At 37.6% G+C, this 16,812-nt stretch overlaps 1 protein-coding gene across 9 annotated transcripts in view; it reads right to left on the reverse strand.

Moving 5' to 3' along the window:
* The window catches only part of TUBGCP3 (tubulin gamma complex associated protein 3), a 59,194-nt gene that overhangs the window by 16,491 nt on the left and 25,891 nt on the right, over positions 1–16,812 (reverse strand). For all 9 annotated transcript variants that reach the window (XM_026054874.1, XM_026054834.1, XM_026054841.1 and 6 more), the window contains 4 exons: positions 15,069–15,241; positions 12,449–12,567; positions 7,946–8,071; positions 4,314–4,382 (listed from right to left, as the gene is read on the reverse strand). In XM_026054874.1, coding sequence (XP_025910659.1) covers positions 4,314–4,382; positions 7,946–8,071; positions 12,449–12,567; positions 15,069–15,241 — 487 coding nt within the window. The remainder of the gene's footprint in view (positions 1–4,313; positions 4,383–7,945; positions 8,072–12,448; positions 12,568–15,068; positions 15,242–16,812) is intronic.

A 16,812-nucleotide genomic window follows, 5' to 3' on the forward strand; every position in this document is an offset into this window, starting at 1 on the left:
GCAAAAGGATGTTCACACAGGAACATGCTGCTTCTTTTAAAGACAAAGACAAAGACACACCAGTGGCATAATTGCCGCTGCCAAGTGGGAGCTGCCTACAGGCTTCTCTGTTACCGTTAGCGGGCTCAGTTTATCCTGTGGCCAAGTGATATGTGCAGTACAGCACAGCATAGCACAGCACAGACCTGTGCCTGCTCAGGTCAGGTCAACTGTTATGTGGATCACTAATTCCTCACTGTATCATAGTCTTCTGGTCAGGACCACTACAAGTGCCTTCTTAAGAGGATTCAGCTCTGGCAGGACAAGAGCACAGCCTAAGAACACAGAAGCAAGTTCCTGGGGCAGTCCAAGCAGATAAACTCTTGGAAAAGACATTTTCTTTCCTCCTGTATGCTACAACCAACCCACCCATATCCCAGGTTTTGTTTCCACATTTAGCACTTTTTTTTCCCAAAAAATACATTGTATTTTGTATTTGAACTTAAAAGACTAGTGTGTTTCTGGTGGACTATGCTCAAGAAAGTCCACAGCCTCAAAGTGCAGGGAATGCTGTCAAAGGCAAGCAGAAAAAAAGTAGGGAAGATTAAAAAGAGTAGGACCTCCTTAGTCTAGCAAGACAAAAGAATATGACTGCTAATAAAATATATTACTTCTCCTTATGAACCTTGCCAGCTCTCTAAACATCCCCAGTGTAAACATAGAGAAAGAAAGAAACGGGAGCTGTTGACACAAGGACTGACTAGCTACAGATTAAAGCAAACTAAGTTAGAAATTTTCTACTATCGTCTGAGGTTCCAGAAAAGCATTCTAATTCAGAAGCTAATAAATTTAACTAGCTTTAAGACTGAGCTTAATGTGGATGGCAGTGGACCAATCTGATAGTCCTGGGTCCATATTACCTTTTTTTTTTTTTAATTCATCTTGGAAAAAGATGGAAATTGGCAATATCTAAGAGAGACAGAGAGAATTAAGAGACCACCTTTGTCTTTAGAAAAAGAATTATAAGCTAACATCATCATGGAAGTGCATTTTCAAAGAGGCTGACAATTCAAAAACAGTCTGCAAAGAAAAGCTGATGGAAAAGCACACAGTACATGAAGGAAAGGACAGTTACAGAGGAAGAAACAGGTTTGGGAGAACTTCTGAACGAGTAATAAAAAGCTATAGAGAAGACAATACAGAACTCTTATGATGAGATTCTTGTTATGTACTATCTACACCTGAATTGCAGCTAAATGGAACTGCAGCTAACTGAACTCCTAAACTGACTCCCTGTATAACCTCATGAATACAAGAAAGCAATATGCATTTGCTTCTAAGACACAATCTTTTACATGTTTTCATGCAATTAAAATGTACAATTTTGTAAATAATGTCTTCCAAAAAAGTAGATTTTCCATCACTTTTTAAAATAAAATTGACAAGTGTTGCTCACCTCTGGGATAATCTGGAACAAGTCCTGAGAATTCTGACTTCCTTCTTAAAGATTTCTGCCCCATCAATTAGAAGCAAAAGAAATGCCCGCCTCTGTCAGAACACGGGCTAGATGGACTACTGCTCTATCTCCAGTAATGATAAAAGGAAACGTGCAGGGAGAGCATGCAAAGCTGATCCCTCTTCTGCAGTCCATTGCCCCTGGTTCCCCCGATCCCATTACCGTGTTTAGAATGTCATCCTTTCTTAGCCCTTTTAGTACCTGTTTGCAGATCTTCCTTCCATGAATTTGTCTAATCCCCTTTTCAATCTGTTGATGGCCACAATATCTTGAGGAARCAAATCTGAAAAGTCAGCCACTCTTCTCTCATGCTCATTTAACCAAGTAACCCCTTTCTTCTCACAGCCACTCACCAATCCCACAACTTTGTATTCAGTTTATCCTTCATAATTTTAGAAACCGAAGCCACTCTTCACCAAGCCTTTTCCTTTTCAGCCTCAAGACTCAGTCTGTCTCTCCTCTCCCCATATGGCAGCTGTTCTGTACTCCTAATGATTTTAGCTGTCCTTCTCCCTGCTTAGTCTCTACCTCCCCAATACACTTCCTGCAAGGCAGACACCAACCCTGCACACAGCACTCCAGCTGGGAGCAAACCAAGGTCTCCTGCAGTGCCACGCTGACACCCGCTACCTTGCTCTCCCAAAACAGGCCACTGCACGCTGAGTCCAACAGTGCAGACGACTGCCTAAGAGGACGCCAAGGTCATTTCTGAACTGGGGCTGCTAGTGCCAAGTTCAGCACTGCAGAGGCATGCACTAGATGAGCCTTCCTCCAGAAAAAATGCCCCCATATTTCCCACACCGGAGCTTCCCAACACCTGTTTGCTCACACACTCAGCTTCATGCTGTTCCTTGCCATGGCCTGAACAGCCAGCTCCCCCAGAGCTCCCCAGTACAAGAGAGACATGGACACACTGGAGTGAGTTCAGCAAAGGGCCACAGAGATGATTAAGGGTTTGGAACATCTGGACATACAGGGAGAGGCTGAGAGAGCTGGGACTGTTCAGCTTGGAGAAGAGAAGGCTTGGGGGGATCTTATCAATGTGTATAAATACCTGATGGGGGGAGTAAAAAAAGGCAGAGCCAGACTCCTATCAGCGGTGCCAAGGGAAAAGACAAGAGGCAAAGGGCACACATTAAAACACAAAAAATCTCATTTAAACAAGGGGGAAAGAACAGCTTTTTTACTGTGAGAGTGATAAAAAATTGGAATATGTTGCCCAGAGAGATTGTGGAGTCTTCATGCTTGGAGATATACAAACCCAACTGGACAAGGACCCAGGCAACTTCCTTAGGCTGACCTTGATTTGAGCGGGGGGGGTTGGACTAGATGATCGCCAGAGGTCCTGTCCAACCTCCACCTGGTGGGAAATCAGACTTACTAACCAGTAGTTATCCAGATCTCTACAACCCTTCTGCAGATGAGCTAACATAGGCCATCTTCCTGTCCTCTGCTGCATGGGATGTTTGTAAGGATATGTTTGTAAGGAAATGCCTTTGCCAGGCATTTTGCAATTTCACATCTGAAATCCTTCAAAATCCTTCTTGAATGAATGCCATTTGGTTCAGGTGACTTATGAACATGTAACTCATCTATTTGGCCTAATGCTTCCTATAAATTAATTCAATTTAATGAAAACTTGGAGCTTTTTGTAGATAGAAAAAAACTAACCCATTACACTTTTGCTGTTTACAGAAGAATCTGCTATACAAATGAATGATGGGGGGATGTCTGAAAAGTAACTAAATTACATGGCTACATGAAACCACAGCTCCAGGATGCAGATTGGATAATCTAATATTACCTCAAATTCCTGAAAATACTACTTAATGAAATGGATGTCACATTTAAGGGCAACTAGTTGAAAGCTATCTCCCAAAAAGTTTTTTCCAGAAAAATCATAACTCTATAGATGAAAAAGCTGAAGACAAAGAAGATGCAAGTTCTGTTTTCTCTGGCAGCCAGAGGAAAAACAAACAAACAAAAAGCCACACAAACAGCAAGTACGATAGGCATTCCATTAGTTACAAATGTTAAAGGGCATACTCTAAGTGAGTTAAAAGGAATAGATGCTTTGAAAAAGTTTACAGAAGACTGTGACTTAAACTATAGAGTTTTTTAATGGGCAATTACATAACTTTAAGTTGATTCTAAGAATTGTCCTTTCTCATTTAAAAATAATTACCTCCTTCAAAGTCCTTTATAAAAAAGTAAGTAGGTACGAAAAAGAGATTTAATTTTTATTTTAGTGCTAGCAAGTTGATCTAGTTCACATATCTATAAAGATTTGTAGATAAACTGCAGATTGTCACCACCAAGTTGCTTTATACCACACAAAAAATAATACAACATTGAAATATCTTAGTCTCTTAATACAGTGGAAGGGGCAAGGAAAACATACAAACTGCACTATACAGAATAAAAAGGTGAAACTGTCCTAGTTGCTGAACCATGCATTGCTTGAAATACTGGAAGAAAAAATCTCCCTTTAGAAAGATGTGGCATGCTACTATTTCTGATTTGAATGATAGTAAAGATATCACACAAGATGAAACCGCTAAAAACAAGGCAAGAAAGGACAGAGGCTTAGAAACAAGGATTCCATGCCTTACTTATATAAAACATCAAATTGTATGGTGAATTTTTAAGAGGAAAATACTCACTGGTACATATATCCAAAAAGTAAGCCCTGTACGCTATCAGTAGAAACTGTTGCACATCCTTCCCTTTCTAAAGGGACACCTAGGTATACTTTCTAGGAGTTGTTTTGCTTTACATTGTCTGAATAAGAAAGTTAAATAAGAACTGCCTAACTTACCTGAGAGTGTAAAACAGAGAGAAGTCGGTAGTATTCTTTGAGTTCCTGATGTAAGGCTGCACAAAAACTCTGTAAGAGGAAGAAAAAAATTATCAGGAAAATTCTTTCTGCTTTAATCCAGAACAGCTTTCATCAAATCATCATATTGTGAAGGTAGAAATTTCCTAAAAGGAATCGACCTACAAGTTTCACCACAAAAGCCAAATCTTAAAAAACTGGTGAATGTAATAGGTATGTATATGTAAGTGCTTTCTGAAGAGATAACGTAGTCCTTTTCCAAGAATACACACACATTAACAAGTGACTTTCTGTTGCTGCTCTCTTGATTCTATCAACAGATTAAACCATAATAAATGTAACTCTCCAAAAATATAGCATCTCAATTAAGACAGTAAAAATTACTATAGGGAAGCTTAAATCAAAACATGACCCAAAAGAAATATTCTCTTTAATAACTATGTAAAAGACAGTATGTAATAGAGTTCCAATTTCATACGGGTCTCTAATAACAGAACACAAAAGTTAGGCAACTATCATAGTATTTACAATATAGACTATACGACGTGATCAAGAATACACATTGCTTGTGAAAGAATACTCCTTCTATAACTGCTGCTTGATCAAGTTATTTAAATTCTTGTCCTTTTAGCACTTGATAGTCATGCACAATTCTTCACTTGACATGGAAGATACAATCCTAAGAAAATTACAAAATGTGTAGAATTCAACAGGCCTGAACTAAAGACAAGATTTCTCTTTGTAAAACAATTCTGAGTACAATTATTTGGGGTTTAAAAAAAACGGATGATTTTAAAAATAATTCCTGAAAGGATATTTGTTTAGTAATGGATAACTTCCTATGGTTTGGGGGGGTTGGTTTGTTTTTTTGGTTTGTTGGGTTTTTTTTAATCTAGCATACAGACTAAAAAAAATCCCTGCAAGACATTTTCTCAAATGGAATTTAAAATATTGCACATTAATTTTGGACTAAGTTGAAAATTTTGGACTGATAGCTCACAAGCACTCTTTTTTAAAGAGTGCTTCCGTGCATACACAAATTCTGCTTCAGAATTGATTTCTTAATCAACTGTCAGCTAGCGATTTTGATTTCTGTTCTAATCAACTATAAGCGGAACAGAGACATATTCACGGAAACTTAAAACGTCAAGAGTATCTAGAGGCAATCCCTGCACTTTTTGTAAAGAATTTCCCCAAGGTCCTTCCCCTCAACCATTTTCAAAGTCACCACAGTCAAAGTAATTTGGAAAAAAAAAAAAGCTCACAAAAAGAAAACCCAAGAACTTAAAGTAAAATATTTATTAATTACAGCATGTACAAGGGAAAAATCATGACTATAAGCACTAGAAGAAGAAAATCTTTTTTCCTGTTAAGGGTTCTACCTTCAGAAGTGATTTTCTGCCCAAGTAAATAAAAAAAGTCATTAATCTTGCCATTATATCCTTTAAAGGGAAACAGAAGCGTTCCTTTCTTCAATTTGACTTTATGCATAAGAAAGAGAAATACAAATGTATGAAATTCATTCTATTCCAGAGGATACTGAGGGGCAAAAAGAAATCCCATCATCTGTAACACCAGTTTTCATTTCTTCTCACTTGCTTCTTCAATACAATTTTGAGCCTACTAACGTAATGCTTGTCAAGGGCAGATGAGATCCAAAACATTCAAAGGCACTATACATCTACACGAAATGTGAAAAAGATATCACTGACTTCAGCAGTCAGAAGAATTTAGAATCTAACTGGCCATCAACTTCTCCAAGAAATTTCAGAAGTTAAAATTTGTGCTCAGTGCCAATTCCTTCATCACAGACAACAGTTCGGGAAACAAAAATCTGTAATGGAAAACTGGACATTATCCTAGAATTCTGATTTGGTCTACAGTACGAGAGAATTTAGAAAGGAAACAGAATGCTTGTTCAAGAGAAAAAATGTAAAATGCCCACTACCTCAACTGGATTTTTTTTTTAAATCAGGAAACTGTCAAGGCAAGTTGTATTTCATTGCTGATTATTCTTTTTACTTCTGAGGACAGAGTAAAGCTTAGACACTAAGCAGCGAAGGTAGAACACTATAATGTTAAAGTGCAGTATATTGGTATATCTCTACTGCTAATAGTTGTCAACACCTGACACTTTGCCTGATAAAAAACAGTCAGCAGCACCATGTAAGAGGGGTGACAGACTTAATATCCTACATGTGGTGTACACAAGGGGGAATAGCATTCTTTGAAAACAGTAAAGAAAAACTTTAGAATGCACAATACATTCTTGTGCTAAATTCTTAACGCCAAATTTGCAGCACCTGAAATTGTCAGCTATAAAAGCAATGAAGAGCTATGGTACATACTTTTTTGCCCAAATACTGAAAACAGGAGTAGAATATATGTTTTTATTTGTACACTTATGCCCTAGAAATACAATAAGGCTTCTTTTAAGGGAAATTAACAGAATCAGAGCTATGCAGATTCAGCTAACTACCTGCAAAGCCTTCTGCTCAGAATCTGAAAAATGCACTTGATAGCTAAGTTATTGCACACTTAAAATTCACTGAAGAATTAAAGTTCTCCCCCTTGCTGTAAACTTGAAGCTTAAAGCCAGAGATAGTAAAAATAAGCATAAGCATGAAGCTACTAGATAAAGAATAAAAAACTTCACCCAAATATGAGGGTGAGAGTCTGAAGAAAATACATATACAGTGACACTACTATATAAAACATGAAATTCAGTATTAGATCACTAGAAAAATAATTATTTGTATGTAACTAAAAAGGTTACTTAGAATAAGAGAAAGAAGGGAAGAGAATAAAACATTAGAAAAGTCGAAAGCACTACAGCGTCTCTACTGACCTCTTAAGAAAAATTAGATTGAAGGGAGAAGCACTTCAATTTCTTTGCAGATTAGGTAGGATGTTATGGCTAGAGGCAAGGACAACAACATTTCTGTTGACTCAGAAGGGATAATATCCAGTTTTACAGAGAGAGCAAGTGAGAGGAAACAAGAATGCCTTAGCAGTAAATGTGGTTTTAGGTACTACAGCAGCTTTGAAGTTACCGTAGACTACAAAAATCGTAATGATGGAACCTATAAAAACAAAAATTGACATTCTTTTGATGTTGTATTCAAAAAAAGGGCAGCAGATAACTGGGTATTTGCATTTCATGCAAGTTAGTGCAGTATTAACATATGAACATCAACATCAGATGACAAGTCAGGAGTATCTCCTGCACAGTTCACTCTAACAGCTGAAGTGGTGATTAATTACCTCAGAGATGCCACCATTTCATTTAAGCAATGTTTTTGTTTATAAACATGCACAAGTGCTTCAAAAAAAAAAAAAAAAAAAAAGGAATCTATGCAGTAAACATTTCCAGCTATGGGTAACAGGGGACAACTTCTTCTTAGGACCAGCAAAAATAAATGCCTTTCCTTTGCCTTCAGACCTCGACTCATACCAACAGCTGCAGTCCATAAAAGGAGTAAATCAGAAGATGAATGAGCCAAGCTATGAATTCTCCAAGTCTACCCATCATTCCAGTGCTGCATTTTCCTCAGTAGTTCCTAAGGGGAACAAGACCAAATATTGTAGCAAAATCAATTTTTTAGACAACTTACCTGACCCACAAGTCCAAACGCACGATCTAAACTCCTCTGGTCCGTGTATTTTCTTATTTTATTATGTAGCCATCCCAGCTCTGCAAGTCTACTTGTAGTATCTCTGAGAGATTTAGACAAGCTCACCTACAAAGTTAACAGAAACAACAATTCATAAGTCTGAGTCAAATCTACCATGCCGATCCTTGTTTCTCTACCAAGCCTTTGTTTCTCATAAAACAAGCCAATTGAGGAAACATAATCATTTTACATTCTACAGCAAAGATGCTGCCAAAAAAGAATACAAACATGTAATCAGCATTATGTTACTAATAGCATAATGGAAAAGACAAAGACAGTCTTGGAAAGACAGTAGCAACAAATAAATTACTGGCAACTCTGGCATCTTTCCTTTTGATGTATCAGTATTCACACATTCTTTTTACATTAGGCAATTTTGTCAATAACAAAAAGGTATTTAGAAAAGGAGAAGAAATCTGAAGAAATTTTATGATGTAGAATCACACTTCATCTTAGCTTGATAATAAGAAGATTGAAAACTTCAGATTGCTACATGAGGTGTCCATGATTGAAATTAATGAAGAAACGTAGAGAAAATAATTAGTTACTACGTACTACACGTGAAACAAACTTTTAATAGAAGAAAAATGACATCATGCCATGCTAGGTATCAAGAACCAAAACTTAGAGAATTCAAATCAAATTCCAAGTTTATGTCAGATCTACAAGTAATAGCTCTTTAACGCTATTTAATCACAAGCACTTTTGAGCTCTTTTGGTTTGTTTCTACTTTATTTGTACTAGACATCTCACTTTCTCTACAAACCTGCCTTATCCCCAACACCCTATCCAACTATTTCTATCTTCATCTGAATCAGCACATTTCTTCATCTAAATTACCAACACACAAAACATTGCTCCTTCTCCTGCTCCTACTTGAGATGTGCTTCTTCCCAGTTTCATTGGACTAGCCAGGAACACACACAACCAGGTTTTACAAATTTTATTTGGCAAACAAAAGCAAAGAGCATGACTGATCCATTAGGCCAAGAGTCAGAGACTGACTTTTGCCCACAATGTTTAGGCCTAGCCCAACTTTGAAGACAATTTTGTCTTGGAGAGCCAGCTGGAACAGTCCAAGTCAAAGCAAGAAAGTGACCTAACGATGAAGCTAGACAGATTACCTAAGAACTAGGGATCAAGCTTGCTCCCTGAGCTTCTTAGTTAGCAGTACAGACATATTCTCTGAGAAAAAAGATCAGCTATAGAATGGGCTAGTCACAGCAGTGTGGACTTCAACCAGTCAGCACCTGTGGTTGTAAGACTACAGTTCCATCCTTGGCCCTCTTATTTAGCTAGAGCTGTAAGTTCAGCTGTAAGTGTTGAACAATTTCTTTAGGTTAAATTCTAGCCCAAACAAGTATGATCATACACAGCTAGAAACTTTGCCCACAGATTTAACCAAACAGATGACAAAAGAGTTATTCTGAATTCTAAAATTAAGAGTGCTTGGCAAGCATTAAGTACAATCACACATCCTCTGGAATCAAATGGGAACAAACAAAACTGGCTTAATGTAATTACATTTGTATCTGTTAGCCCGAATCAGAAGCTGTTAGGTTTTACAGTGCTGAATATTACCAACCGGCCTAATATTAAGGTAGACATTAAAGAACCTTCTAGCAAGAGTAAATAGCTTGAAAGATATAGTTCTTTCTGAAAAGGACTGTGTACTATGACATATTTTACAAACTTTTGCTCAACTGAGGTGAAACTATATGCTTCAACTACTTTTTTGTCTAGCGTTGTCATGCAACTGGAGTAGCATCTCAGTCCACCTTGTTCATCAAAAATGTTCCAGCTGCAGGGCTAGTTGGTCACATAAATTCAACTTCACTGGGTGCATTGGGTCAACAGAAGTGCCAATAAGGAAAAAGGACGTGAGACAACTGACTTCACAAAAATAACCGTAGGCACCAAGTCTCAGGAAGAAGCATTATTGACCACAATTCATCTGAAAGACCCAACTCCTCCTAACTTAACACAATTAGGAATTCAAAGCAAAACAGTTTTTCACCTCAAACTAGCCCATTTGATATGAAACTTATGCAGAAAAACAATGAAACCCATAGTGCCAATTTTACTAGCACTGATTACACTTTCTCCACACTTTGCTAGAAAATCTATTAAGCTACCGTTCCTTTGCCATATATAATCTAATTTATAGACAGAAAGTAATTAAGACAGTGCAGGTGTTGAAGAATTACTAACTTTGCACAACTACAAGTGTAGAAGTTATTTTTAAGAACCCTGTTTATTAACAACGTAAAGTTATGGAGGAAAGAACTATGCATTTCACTTTTTACTATTAATATAAAAAAATGGCAGTTAGTTCAGTTCTCATTAAGACACTAAGTCTATTGTGCTCTTGTACATGAAATGACCCAAAATCACTTCCCCAAAGCTCAAGGGCTATGTCATATTGTCATGGTATAAAATAGTCTTAATTCAAGTGAACATCAGGAGCACTGTCTTTCCATTTGAACAAGCACGTGAAAAGCAATTAGTGAGCTGAAACCAAAGTGTGAGGCAGTATCCTCTAAATACTGAATATGGAGAGGATGCTGAAACAAGCAGGGCCTTTTTTTGGTTCTTTGATCAGCTCACCCAATCTCTCCTTTGGCTTTTTCACATTGCAAATATGTTTAACATCTCTTCACCACCTTAAAAGCCAGATCTTCTCTCTCTTAGGCTTCTCCCTTGTTCCTCTGTCCCCTGTTCAACACTTTCCTTCATATCCATATCAACTGGATTTGTTATTGACAACAGAAGTTGATAGTGCTCTCTTCAGCTCTATCACCAGCCTTTTCCTGGGTGATCTGTATAATCTCATCTGATCACTTATGTGTTGTAATCAAGTCTATAACATCAAGTGGCTAGCATCCATCAGGATATAAATTTCCACTCATAGAATCACCGAATGGTTGAGGTTGGAAGAGACCTTTAGAGATCATCAAGTCCAACCCCCCTAGCAGGGTCACCTAGAATAGGCTGCCCGGGACTGTGTCCAGACAGATTTGGAGTATCTCCAAGGATGGAGACTCCACAGCCTCTCTGGACAACCTGTTCCAGTGCTCAGTCACCCTTACAGTAAAAAAGATTTTCCTTAGATTCAGAGAAAACATCCTGTGTTTCAGTTTGTGACCATTGCCTCTCATCCTGTCACTGAGCACCACTGAGAAGAGTATGGCCCTGTTTTCCTTGCACCCTCCTTTCAGATGTTTATATGCACCGATAAGATCCCTCCACAGTCCCTTCTCCAGGCTAAACATTCCCAGCTCTCTCAGCCTTTTCTCTTATGAGAGATGCTCCAGTCCCTTAATCGTATTAGTAGCCCTTCACTGAACTCGCTCCAGTAGCTTTGTGTCTTTCTTGTACCACAGAGCCCAGAACTGGACGCTCCTGATCTTTTTCAGACAACTCAATTCCACATCTCAGTCTGTTAAATTTAATCCACGTAGAATCACCAACAGTAACAATGTAGTCAAAAGCCTACATCTGCTTCACATTCATTCTCACACACTGGAGCGGGAAGGGGTATGATAACAAAACTCCCCAAATCAAGCCATAACTCAGGAGCCTTTGCGTTAGCTTAATAGTTAGAATTCTACCTAGGTAGGTAGAACAAGTCAGCCTGGGTACCACCGCCAGACAACTTGTGAAGTGCTGCAGTTTGTTTCTGGGACCCAAATTACCCAATTCATTTTAAACTAATATGTTGCTCTACAATATAGATATATACAAAGACTTTCAGTCCTTGCTAGGAGAGCTGTGCCCAAATCTTGCTCATAGAAGTTAAGGTAATGCTAGATAAAGCAGCCAGAACTACTTCTGAGGTCTTCATTTTACTATATTCTGAATTTCTTCATTTCTGAACTTTAAATTATCCTTTCCTTGAATAATAATAGACTCAGTGTGTGTGTGTGTGTGTGTGTGTGTGTGTGTGTGTGTATTTGTGTGTGTGTGTGTGTGTGTGTGTGTTTGAAATTTCTGAATCTGTTGCTGCTGGCATTTCACTCACATACTTTTTCAAATCCTGATCAACTCTTCAGCCATATTATAAAATATTAGAATTCCATGTCTTTGTCTCCAGAGGTTAAACAGAGAATAGGCAAAAGTACACACTAACTTCATCCATCTTTATTTCCTCCTCCTAAAAAATAATGGCCATTTCATTCCACATTACTCCTGCATTTGCCTGATGGCCAATTTCCTCCATCTTTCTTAAGACACAAAACAAGAAGTGGGTTTGACTGAGAACAGGAAATTGCTGAATAACAAATAACTTAGGAACAGTTGAAATTACTTTGCTGTATTTAAGAAAAGGCAAGTAAAGACTTGTATTAATACTTTTAACTATAACTTTTTTGTGGCTATTTCTCCCCTACATACCTCTCTGTTCCAACTCCATTCACAAATGAAATACAAGTCACTATACAGTACCTTTCCCTCTACTTTATAGCAGTTTTCAGAATTGCACATTTTGATGTTTTTGCCATCTATTCCCTGGAAGACGTATAAAACATCTCTTACAAGGTTTGCTTCAGTTATTTCAACAGAGCCTAGAAAGAAAAAGAAAAGTATTTAGATTTGCTGGGACAATTAAGTTTGATTATGGCTTGAAAAAGCTATGTAGAAGCCTAGTGAAAAAAATTGAAATCTATATGTAGAACCCCTAAAGAAATATTTTAAGACCTCTTTGACAAACTAACAGGGAAGCCAAGAAGAATGTCCCATGCCTGGCTCTGCTGATACCTGGGACTGTCTCAGAGCAGGTCAGCTTGTGTGAGAGAGGGCACCTTATATTTTAACCAACATTGCAATCAGTTCTTCAGCTTGTATCTTTCCTGATTTAATCATCCGTGCAAGTTCAGAGGCAAGCATCAGAGTAACTTTGCCTTCCTTTGACCAAACTGTTGAAACTGTTAACTAGGGCTTACAGAATAATATCTTCTACATTTAGCTAGGACAACAAGAGAGCTAATCCAGAATGAGAGTTACTTGTTTAAAAATGTCTTGCAACGTTGTCATCACTTACACCACTGTTGAGTATGGAAAGATTATTCAAAACTAGACTGCCAGCTGCATAACAGCTACACAGCCTGGCAAACAGAAAAAGGTAAGATACCGTTTCTGAAAAAAGATACACCTGCTGATTTAGTAAAGCTTTTGCTGTTGCAGCATTCAATCTGTCTTCTGGCTCACATTCCTAACCAGGTTACGTTCAAGCCTTAGGATATTTATTGATTTAAAGGAAATATAGGATTGAAAAATCTGCTGTGCAGGCCACTGCAACTACTCCTACACTTTTCTAGGCTAAATAGCATCATTTGCTTTTATGACTTCGTTTAAGGTATGAAGAATGAAACAATTTTAACTGTCCAGACCACCCAGAAATTCAGATGCTACAACATGCTGCTTCTTTTAATTCTACTCAGGTGCTCCCAAATTTGACAGCATTCTTATTCTGACCAGTTAGACTCCACCACAGATCCGCCTTTCCAGAATAAAACCAAAAACAACAAAAAAATGATGTTTTTATTTTGGCAAAAGTAGTCATCACCTCAAGATGCTGTTTAAAAGTCAGATTCATCTCGTAAGTAAGTCCAAGATGTACACAAGAGTGACTAGCCCCTTTTAAGAACTCTTTCTGAAATGGTAGAAGATTGAAGTGCATGCTCCTTTTCTTGGTAGACAGTACAACAGGTATTAAGATCAAGGAAACAATGCTCCTGACTATACAGTCTGTGCAAGTGTAACAATAAAAACTCCAAATAACAGCAAACAGCTGTAAAAAAAGCTCTTTAACTAGTTAGAAGAATTTGATATTCACAGAAATACATCTTCTTGACAATAGCTTTTTTATATTTTGAGTACAGTTCTACTTCTACTTCAGCAAGTGACCACATTTAAGAAAACCGTCAGTCTATACACTTTTCCGCATAAGAATCAAGAGCCATAGGTGCCAGCTGACTGAATAAAACAAGTTTGTACTGCTCTTCAATTAGTACAACAGCAATAAGAGGCATACGTATATATACTCTTCCTCTTGCACATCAACAGTATTGTTAATTAAGTTCTAATTGTGATAGCAAATGCTGGCCTCAGGTACACCAGCACAACTCCATTTGGCCTCTAAGTCGTCGTGTTTTTTGTGCACTGTTGCCAGCAAAGAATCTAGCTCAATTTTAAAATATGTAGTAAATTCTGCAGTGGCTGTCAGATAAACTGTATTTTATCTCCTAACTATCCACACTCCTTTATGTAGGTTGTTTTAAAAGGACACCTTTCATCATTTTTGCCAGAGAACAATTGCACTGTAGGATGACAATATCTGTCATTAATTCTCTTATTCTCTCCCACTTTTACGGTGAAAGAGTGGGATGAACCTTCCACAACAATTGCCAATTGTTAAGTTGGCCAATTTCTCCATAGTTACACTTGTGTAAATTCCAAATAGATCCTCTAGACATCAGTTTCAAGTTTACAGACACTTGATCAGAAGAAGAAATTGGTAATATTTAGTACACTAACTGTTTTAAATACCACCCCCATAAACTGTGTACTAATTTAAAGAAAAAAATAATAGCTTTAAGGACTCTATATTCCAATACACATTTTCAAGTTTTAAAGAAGAATCACAAATGGATTAATATATTTTAGCACGTTCTACTCATTGAGCTCTCTTTCAGACTTTCTCAGAGCAGTAGCATCTTTTGATCATCAAATGAGTGAGGATTACTCACAAACCACAATCACTTGATTCTGATATACATAGCGATAGATTCAGTCTTTTAAGAGCCAGAATATACATTATCAAACTAATCATTGCAAAAAAGAAACTAACAAACAAACAAAGAGATTGTAACCAAATACACTACTATCTTACATATTTATTTCTATACATATACGTATTTCCTTTCTATTCTGTAGCAAAACACTCCTCAAAAATTTCAACATGCTATAAAACTATTTCAAAAACATTTAAAAATAATAGAGGATGTAGACAACAAAACGTTTTTAGATGTAGGAAGTTATGTCTAACAAATGCATCTTTGCTTACCACTTGTATCCCCTTCTCGCCTTGACCTCGACACACTGCGGGAGAGAGCATTGGGAAGGCCTTTTGAGGTAGTGCTTTGTAAGGAAGGCTGGCTTGCAGTTAGAGTCCATGCAAGACGTGACCCCAACTGCTGACGGAGGCAATCTCCAACGCCTGGAGCTTGATAAGATTGTCTAAAAGGGCAAAAACAAAAAACATTTTTAAAAACCTTAACTCTTTAGACCCACCACCTGGTTTTGCATACGCAAATTATGAAAAGTTTCCTAAGCTTAGGTTTGGCTTTTTTAAAGGAATTTAAAAAAAAAGGTGCAGAATATACAAGCAAGTTATTGGTTCATATAAGCCTACACTTTCATGAATAAAACTCTAGAAAAGAAAGGGCCAAAGGACTTGGACATATGTGATCTCATATCAGATAAAGAGGTATTTTGTTCATACTAAACTGTGTAGATATACTCAGAAAGACTAAAATTGAAGTCAATTGTTCTTATCTCAAATCAAAAAAAAMCAACAAATATTTAAGGTTAGTTATTACTTGAATCTGTAGCAAAACAGAATTAAAGGAAAGTAGAAAAAGAGGAGAAAGTTCACTTTCCTACTACTCCACTGTTGACAACAGTTTGCATCAAGTGTCTGAGGATGTAATTAGGAAGGGAGTATCTAGATAAGAAGTTTTGATTTCCCTTCCTCTCAAACTTGCCAATTCTTCTCACAAAAATAGTTTTAAGAGCAAACAAGTTTATAAGTTAGCTTTCTGATTATTTCTGTATTATGATAATGAAAATAAAGTTGCAGAGTTTTGCAAGGGTCTTTTGACTTTTGTAGCTGACAGTGTTCCCCCAAGCAATTAAATGTAAACATCTGGAAACATTCACATATTTATAAAAACTTAACAAATTCCACAAAGATGTGAAAATACAGTTGCAGGGAAAGATGGAATAAGGTTGCAACACAAATGTCACACAACTACAGTCAAAAAATGCCTTTCCCCCTCACCCTCCTTCCCATAAAACATGGTACGGCCAGGCATCAGACTTGTATGATTCTAAGTAATGAACAGGAGCACAGCCTGCAAGGCATGAAGTGACTTTTCCATTGTGCTTAGCATTTGTAATGCCTCAGCACTGAATTTTGGCTGTCATACCTCAAGAGTGCAAGGCCAAATTTTTGCTGTTATACTTCTAGAAGACCATACAACAAAAAAAGCCAAACAGGCTTTTTGGGGGTGACACCTATGAAAAGAACTTCAGGAGGAATGATCCTCACAGAAAGATTTGATGAATTTGAGTTGCCTAGCTCACAAACTACAGTACTAAGAAAAGAGCAGAAAAACTACTACTACCAAAAAAAAAAAAAAAAGTCTGATCAGATCAGACCAAGAATCAGTCAGGAACAGCATAGGTTCTGCTTATATTTTAAGCAAGGAGATAGACACAATGACCAAGTGGCTACACCTTCCTCCACTATTTCAGGATCACAGAATGGCTGAGGATGGAAGGAACCTGTGAAGATCATCTTGTCCAATACCTTGCTCAAGGAGGGTCACCTAGAGCAGGCCACCCAGGACCATGTCCAGTCAGGTTCTGAATGTCTCCAAGGATGAAAACTTCACCTCTCTGGGCAACCTGTGCCAGTGCATTAACACTCTCCCAACAAAGAAGCCTTGAAGATGCAGGCTCATCTTCAACCTGTTGCCCAACAGGACACCCAGGGCACTTTTGGCAAAGCGGCTTTCCAGACAGTC

This window comes from Apteryx rowi, unplaced genomic scaffold, assembly GCF_003343035.1.
Source record: "Apteryx rowi isolate R43461 unplaced genomic scaffold, aptRow1 scaffold_123, whole genome shotgun sequence".
Taxonomy (NCBI): Eukaryota; Metazoa; Chordata; class Aves; order Apterygiformes; family Apterygidae; genus Apteryx; species Apteryx rowi.